At 42.7% G+C, this 8,831-nt stretch overlaps 1 protein-coding gene across 2 annotated transcripts in view; it reads left to right on the top strand.

Moving 5' to 3' along the window:
- Positions 1–2,290: 2,290 nt before the first annotated feature.
- LOC122547429 (probable G-protein coupled receptor 139) overlaps positions 2,291–8,831 on the top strand; it is a 17,890-nt gene continuing 11,349 nt past the window's right edge. Inside the window, exons 1-2 of one of the 2 annotated variants that reach the window (XM_043686051.1) lie at positions 2,291–2,373; positions 4,396–6,260. In XM_043686051.1, coding sequence (XP_043541986.1) covers positions 4,473–5,309 — 837 coding nt within the window. In that variant the 5' untranslated portion in view covers positions 2,291–2,373; positions 4,396–4,472 and the 3' untranslated portion in view covers positions 5,310–6,260. Of the gene's footprint in view, positions 2,374–4,203; positions 6,261–8,831 lie in introns of those variants that run through there. The other variant, XM_043686052.1, reaches the window with a different exon arrangement.

Here is an 8,831-nt window from a genome sequence, read left to right as displayed (position 1 = left end):
GTGGAACACCGCTAATTACCCAGCTCAAGGCTGAATACCTTCATTTACTACTACCACCCTCTGATCTCTATGGCCAGCCAATTCTGTATCCAGACAGCCAGATTTCCCTGTATCCCATGCCTCCTTACTTTCTGAATGAGCCTACTATGGGGAACCTTATCAAATACCTTGCTAAAATCCAAATACACCACATTCACTGCCCTACCTTCATAAATGTATTTTGTCACATCCTCAAAGAATTTAATAAGGTTTGTGAGCCCTGACCTGCCCCTCACAAAGTCATGCTGATGATCTCTGATCAAGCTATGCTTTTCTAAACAGTCAGAAATCCTGTCTGGGCCAAGAAATGGCAAATGCAGTTTAATATAGATAACTGTGAGGTCTTGCATTTTTGGAGGTCAAAACAAACTAGAAGTTTCATGGTGCATAGTAGAGCCTTAAGGAGTGTAGTGGAACAGAGGGACCTTGGAGTTCAGGTGCATGGTTCTCTGAAAGTGGAGTTACAAGTAGACAGGGCAGTGAAGAAGGTTTTTGGCCCACTGGCCTTCATCAGTCAGGGAACTGAGTATAGAGGTTGGGAAGTTATATTGCAGTCATACAGGACGGTGGTGAGGCCGCACTTGGAGTATTGTATTCAGTTTTGGTCTCCTTGCTAATAGAAGGATGTTATTAAATTGGAAAGAGTGCAGACAAAATTTACAAGGATGTTGCCAGGCCTCAAGGGTCTGACTTACAGGGAGAGGTTCAAAAAGCTAGGACTTTATTCTTTAGAGCTTAGGAGACCAAGGGGGAATCTTATAGAGGTGTATAAGGTCATGAGAGGTGTGGAGAGGGTAATGCAGTCAGTCTTTTTCCCAGAGTTGGGTAATTGAGGTCCAGAGGGCATCAACTAAAGGTTGGAGGGGAAAGAATAAAAAGGAACCTGAGGGATAACATTTTTACACAGAGAGTGGCATGCATATGGAATGAGCTATCAGCAGAAGTGGGTATATTAACCTACACATCCCTGAACAATCCACCTGACCTGCACATCTTTAGACTGTGGGAGGAAATTGGAGCACCCAGAGGAAACCCACACAGACACAGGGAGAATGTGCAAACTCCACACAGACAGTTGTCTGAGGCAGGAATTGAACCTAGGTCTCTAGTGCTTTGAGGCAGCAGTGCTAACCACTGTACCGTCATGCCACTCTTGAATTCTCTCCCACATAAAGCCATTGGGGCCAATTCCTTACATATATTTGAAAGAGTGCTAGACATGGCCCTTGTTACAGGGATAAAGGGATATGGAGAGAAAGTGCGGGTGGGATACTGAGATTGCATGATCAGCCATGATCATATTCCATGGTACTGCAGACTTGAAGGGCCAAAGGGCTTGCTCCCGTACCAAACTGTTCATGTTTCTATATCTCACACTGAGCCAGATCTATACAACTCCACACCAAATCTGATCAGTCCAAATCCACACTGAATTGAATCTGTGTCCAAATCCAACTTGCCCTCTCTCCAAGTGCCCTGAACTGGCTTTGGATCTGTCTGTACTGGATATAATTGTGATGAAATACCCCTGAACAATTTTAGTCAACACAAGCACGTTAATTGCTGGAGAAACTCAGCAGGTCTGCGAGCACTGGTGGACAGAGAAACAGAGTTAACGTTTCAGGTCCTGTATGATGGCCCTTCTTGGTTATGAGAACCTCTACAGATGCTGCCAGACCTACTGAGTTTCCCCAGCAAACTCGACTTGTTCCAGATTTTCAGCATCAGCAGGATGTTGCATTAATTCATGCTGTTGGTGACCAGTCAGTCCCAGGCACTGTGGGACATTACTGGAATTAATACGACGGACATTCGGGAGAGTTACACTCTTGTGAAGTTGTCCAAACAGATTGTATCAGTGTTGAGGCTGTGCTAAAAATGAAATTTGTAACAACTTTCAGCCAGGTATGTGACCAAACTGACTGTATGATAGTCAGCGGCGAAAATCAGGGTATATTTTCAGAGGGAATTGTGTATTGCTGAGCACAGAATGCACTGTAGTGAATAGGTCTGTCCCCGAGGCAATTTCACTGACTCCAGGAAAAACATTGAAACATCAGCACCGAGCAGCGGCTGCCCTGAAATGTGCGTTTTTTTTTTAAAACAGCAAATACAGTAAACAATAAGATCAAACCAATTAATGATCTCCCTGGAGCATGGCCTCACATAGAAATATGATCATTTTCCAGTGACTTGTAGAACGAGCTGAGAATTTCTTTCCGAAATGCACGGGATACCAAGAGGTCTGGTCTTTGCCATTTACTATCCAATCCTTGCAGCAATCGGAGTTCCAGGTGAAGCATTGGGAAGTATTCATCTCTGAGTGATTCAATAGTGAGCAACAGGAATTCTCCCATTTTACCAGCACATCCTATTTAACAGGACGCCGATCTCCCATTCAGTAATATATTGTGATTTTTCACACTGGATTGATTTCTCCTTTTGTGCTCTGTAATTGTATTGAGTTGCTATTTTTAACCTTATGATTTTTTTTTTCCCTGACCTAATTTCGCGCTGTTAATGCAATCATTCTCCCCTTTTCAAATTGCCTTCTCGTGCATTTGGTTTCTTTATCTTCCCTCTAATGCATTGTGTTTAACCGTGTTTTGTCTTTCTGAGATAGGTACCGTGTGGTAACGGTATATTTTTAAACTCTGTTTTATGTTGGGGAAGTCAGGGTGTTAATAGAACATAGAACATAGAACATAGAAGAATACAGTGCAGTACAGGCCCTTTGGCCCTCGATGTTGCGCCGATCCAAGCCCACCTAACCTATACTAACCCACTATCCTCCTATACCTATCCAATGCCCGCTTAAATGCCCATAAAGAGGGAGAGTCCACCACTGCTACTGGAAGGGCATTCCATGAACTTACGACTCGCTGAGTGAAGAACCTACCCCTAACTTCAGTTAATGTGATTCAATATTGTGCTGTTAACATTGGAACTGCGACTTGCTCTGGTATATCCAGTGTCAATGCAGATCCACTCTATATTGGACTATACTGCAAAGGGCAGGCTGCCAAAGAGATCATTGATGTAGTTCTGGCAGCATTGAAACTGTTTCTATGGGTGAGCTCTCACACTGCTATCACGGTGTATTTGAAGGTTTCATGTGTTATTGATCTGATTGCTGAAGGTGACTTCTTATATTGGAATAGTGGATCATATTGTGCCCTGAATCTTCCAGGGACTGAATAATTACCACCAATGAATCAATTGATCATGAGGATTGAACAAATGAAGCATTCAAAGGACAGTGGTAGGCGCCCAGTTGTTGACAGATGTAAATGTTTCTATACAGCTTTTTTCAGGTGTGTTATGACTCATCCCTGGAGCAGGAGGGACTTTCACTCAGAGATTACCACTGCACCCCAAAGGGAGTGATGCAAATATTTCAATGTTCTTCATGCTCATTGATGATGATTATTCATTTGTCCCTAACTCAGAGAGCACAGTGATTCTGTATCCAGCCTCTAAGAAGCATTGTTTCAGTTGAGCTCTCCATTTGCCACTTGCTGTTTGTGGCAATTTTAAACTGGTGCTTGTTGATTCTTTCTTGGTTTTGTTTCATGCCCCTGGCACCCAGTAATCTTCACTAGTTTCTCCATGATGAGTGAAACCACAGAACTGGGGCATCCCTCGCACCTAATGGATAAGTTCACATTGTAAATATTCACTGCAGCGAGGCAGTGAGGAAGGGCTACGTAGTTGGAGGGGGGGTTGGAGTTGGAGATAGAGGGTTGTTCACCAGCTGAGATTTTGTCATCTTCCAGTTCCAATGGTGCTGATCAACAACAAAGGTCTCAGTTAGTTATCAGGTAAAGAGCTTGGGATCCTCCATTGCACATTGCTGTAATTTCCACACTGAAGGCACAGGCCGCTCTCTATTTGAGGAACTTTCCAGTAGTTTGACTGTCAACTTTTCCAACTTAGAATAATTTGATAGTGATGCTTTGACTCTTCACTAACGTACAGCCCTTGTTCTTGTCAGTTACCTCAGTCAATGGTGGCCATTTTACTTTTAACATACTTTAATGTTTTCTATGTTTTTTGTTGATGTAATGTTTCCTTGTGTTCTCGGTGTTTTCTTGTCAGTTTTGATGTGTTTTGGGTTCCTTCGTGTCCTTTGTTAAGTCTTGTTGGTTTTTATTTCCTTGTTATGACATTGAAATGTCTTAGATAACTACTCAGTAAACAATTATCATTAAGGCACGCATGTGTTCTTACTTGGTATCTGATTTCAAAACTTCAAATTTTACGCAGAAGCCTGTAACATTGTTAATTTTGTTGGAGTCAAACTGATAACTTGCCCATTCCTCCTTTGCTTTTTTTCTCTCTCTCTCTCTATTGCAGCAAACTTGGCAGTGATTGTGATCTTGTCTCGTAGAACATGTGGTCTCTCAAGGTGCATCCTTTTCTACCTGTTGTCCATGGCAGTGACAGACTTACTAATCATGGTCACCGTTGTAATATTAAACCGAATTGTTGGGATTTATTTCCCATTCAGCTTCTTCTCTATGACTTCAATATGCAGCATCCGTGCAGCTTTGAATTTTGCTGCCATTGACATTTCTGCCTGGTTAACTGTCGCTTTCACCTTTGATCGTTTTGTGGCCATTTCTTGCCAGAAGCTGAAAATAACATATTGCACCGTGAAGACGGCAGCACGGGTTACAGTATTCATTTCCGCAGTGATTGGTGTGAAAAATACCTTTATGTATTTGGTGTATGAACCCATGTACGTAGTGAACAATGTAGCCTGGTTCTGTGGTGTAAAAGCAATATTTTATAACTCACCAGAATGGGCTGCTTATGACTGGATTCGGATCATTTTGACTCCCTGTCTCCCATTTATCCTGATTCTACTGCTCAATGCTCTGACCGTCCAACACATTCTAGCAGCAAATAAAGCCCGCAGGAGACTCCGGACCCAGAACAACGGAGAGAAACAGAGTGACCCAGAAATGGAGAAGCGGAGAACATCCATTGTTTTACTCTTTGCCATCTCGGGCAGCTTCATCCTGTTGTACTTGTTATTTTTTATGTCGACCGTCTATGCCCGAATTGCAGATCTCACTTATTCTGCAGGTTATGATTCCAGCAATTCCACTTCATATTTTCTCCAACAAATTGGACATGTGCTTCAGTTACTGAGTTCCTGCATCAATCCATTTATTTATGCAGGGACCCAGAAAAAGTTCAGAGGTGAGTTAAAGAAAGGAATGAAGTATCCTGTGAACCTATGTGTTAAAATATTTAAGCTCTGAGTACCAGATAATCTGTGATGAACTCGATATTGCAGAATGACGTCTTCCTGTCCATTTCACAAAAGTAGGCCAGTTTGAGACACACATTTGCTTTTCCACCTAAGAATAGTGTGAGAATGCAAGAAGGTGTTGTGAATGGTGGACTGCCTCATAATACATTTGCAAACTGTTCCCAATGAGTCCAAGTTTAGCTGCATTTTGCTGACTCATGCCTTGTGAATACCCACTAGCTTCAAAGCGCTGAAGGCCAGTATGAAGTTGGAATCAGCATGTGATAACTCAAGCAGGGAGTAATCAATATTATTAATACATTAACGTACAAATTAGGTGGAGAAGTGAATCAACCCTCAAGCCAACTCTGGCCTTCATTGGCTGATCTGTTGGTTCCTTTGTCAAATGAGAATCTAAGTACCACTGCCTGAAAAATATTCCCACTCACCTCCTCATCCAAGCAACCCCTCCCCCCCAACCCCGTACCCTCCATCACCTCATTATGGAGCAGAGTTCCCAAATTTGCACAGCCTTCTGAACCGGAAAAACAGCTCCTCGTTTCTGCCACAAAAGGATGATCCATAATGTATGTACAGTGCTCCCTGCCCATACTCACCCACACGGGGACATGTCGTTTCTACATCCACCTTGTCAAAACTGCTCAGAATCTTACACACTTCAATCAAATCTCCGCTTACTCTTTAAGTTAGTGGAAATAAGTCAACCCTATCCAATCTCTCTTGATAAGACAACACACTAATTCCAGGTTTCAATTCTGTAAATCTTCTTTTAATCACATCAGACTTATTTCCATCCTTCCTGAAATAAGCAGCCCAAAACAGAATGCAGTATTTGAGATGTGGTCCCACCAATGCTCTATATAGCTGAAACACAATTTACTGTATTTACTTTTAAGGTCAATTGCTCTCATAATAAAAGATAATGATCCCATCAGCCTTTTTAATTATTTGCTGTACCTGTGAACCTAATGTCTTGTGACTTGTACAACGCTTACTAGTTTGCCTTGCTACACACTGATAGTGTTATGAGTTTACTGTAACTTTAAGAAAGTAAAAGCTAGCAGTGGCAGCACCAAGTTATCTCAATAAGATACAATGTAATATATGCTCCAGCTATTGGGGTAGTTGGTTGCCTGGAAACGGCAAAACAGTTTCGAGGTTTAAATTATACCCCCAAAAATACCAAATTCTAATCAAGTTTGAATTTGATATATTGACAGTCTTAAAAACCAATGACACAATCCGATGCTCTGGGGTATAAGACCAGGGAAAAATTGAACAGTTGGGAGGAGAACGGCCAAGCCAACGACATCTGCAGACTGCCCAGAGAATAGCTCTTTTAAAAGCTACCTTTATCAATCAGTAAACTGTGAAGCAGAATCCACAAGAAGAAGAAAAGAAAGACTGAAATACACAGAAGGATGAAAGCTGGCTGGTTAGTGGGTGGCACGGTGGCACAGTGGTTAGCACTGCTGCCTCACAGCGCCAGAGACCTGGGTTCAGTTCCCGCCTCAGGCGACTGACTGTGTGGAGTTTGCATGTTCTCCCTATTTATAACTCCAGCCTGGCATTTCAGTGTTACATTGCATGCAGATCTGTTTTTATAAAAATAGTTCAGCCTGAAGCCAGTGAAAAGGAAAGCTGTCACTCAAATCAAAGTTAAACTTTAACAATGTATATCCATTGTGACAGCTCTCTGCTCAAATCATTATTTTGGAGCAAAACATAATCCCCTTTTTTGTAAATTCCCTTGTCCCCTCATAGGTTGGAATGACAATCTGAGGCAGGATGGACAGATGGAGAATAAAGGATGGCAGTTGCTAAGAATGTGAGCAAACTCCTACAGGAAGCTTTTGTTGTGATCACAGACTATTTGTTCATTAAAGGAGTGGAAACCATTCCTGTTGATGGAGACACAAATGCATTGATGATGCCTTGTAGCTCAGGAAATCGAGTGATGGAGCTGAAACTCACTTTCTTCTGTTATGAGGTAGTACAGTGGCTCAGTGGTTAGTATTGTTGCCTCACAGTGCCAGGCACCCGGGTTCAATTCCAGCCTCAGGTCACTGCCTGTATAAAGTTTGCACATTCTCCCCGTGTCTGCGTGGGTTCCCTCCGGGTGCCCCAGTTTCCTCCCACAGTCCAAAGATGTGCAGGTCAGGTGAATTGGCCATGCTAAATTGCCCGTAGTGTTAGGTGCAGGGGTAAATGTAGGGGTATGGGCGGGTCGATGTGGACTTGTTGGGCCGAAGGGTCTGTTTCCACACTGTAATGTAATCCTATAAGAAGTTTGGTTTTGTAAATCATAATTGGAGTTTTATCAGATGAGTATTAGATAAGATAGGTTAGAGTAAGGGGTTGTCAATAGTTGTTAGTTAATTATTCTCCATTATACTTTAAGAAATAAAGTTATTACTTTTAATTTAGCTAGTTCTTGGCCTATCGAATTTTCACATATTACTGCACGGGATAAATCTTTTCTGTGTTGCATTACATTAAGCAGGAGGGTTTTCCCTGTGTTGTAACAATAGATGGGAAGGCAAGTGGTGAAGATGACACAGTGTCTGCAGAGGAATGTAGACAGATTAAACGAAGGGACAAACTCTTGGCAGACAGAATATAATGTGGGGAAAGTGAAGTTATGGACTTGGGCAGGAAGAATGGAGGAGCAATATGTTATTTAAATACAGAAAAACTGCAGAAAGCTGCAGCATGGAGTAGTTTTCAAGTCTTCGTCCATGAATCATAAAAGCTAATGTACATGTTCAATGGGTAATAGGGAAGCAAATGGAATAGACAATGGGAATAAAGTATAAAAAGAGGAAAGTCTTGTTAAAGTTATATAACACCCTGGTTACACCATCCTCGATTTTGCAAACAGCTTTGGCGCATTCTGCGTTTGATGGTGGCAATGTAAGAGATGGTGATGGTGGACAGTATAGAATCATAAGATTCCAACAGTGTGGAAACAGGCCATTTGGTCCAACTAGTCCACAATGACCCTCTGAAGAGCATCCCACCCAGACCCACACCCTAAATTTCCCATGGCTGACCCACCTAGCCTGCACATCCCTGAGCACCATGGGCAATTTAGCACAGCTAATCCACCTAACCTGCACATCTTTGGACTGTGAGAGGAAACCCATGCAGACACGCGGAGAATGTGCAAACTCCACACAGACAGTCACCCGAGGCTAGAATCGAATGCAGGTCCGTGGCGCTGTGAGGCAGCAGTGCTAACCATTGAGCCACTGTTCCAGTGATGATGCATGCTGTGTGTGATGGAATGTGATGGTGTGTGATCAGATGTGATGGTGTGTGATGGTGAGATGCCGCATGATGCAGTGTCATCATGTGTGATGGTGTATGATAGAGTGTGACGGTGCTTATGGTGTATGATGGAGTATGATGATGTGTGGTGGTGGTGGTGGTGATGATGTGTGGTGGTGGTGATGGTGGTGATGATGTGTGGTGGTGGTGATGATGTGTGGTGGTGGTGATGGTGGTGATG

This window comes from Chiloscyllium plagiosum, unplaced genomic scaffold, assembly GCF_004010195.1.
Source record: "Chiloscyllium plagiosum isolate BGI_BamShark_2017 unplaced genomic scaffold, ASM401019v2 scaf_9060, whole genome shotgun sequence".
Classification (NCBI taxonomy): domain Eukaryota; kingdom Metazoa; phylum Chordata; class Chondrichthyes; order Orectolobiformes; family Hemiscylliidae; genus Chiloscyllium; species Chiloscyllium plagiosum.
The sequence above is the reverse complement of the archived record's forward strand: the minus strand, read 5'-3'. Positions and strand labels throughout refer to the sequence as shown.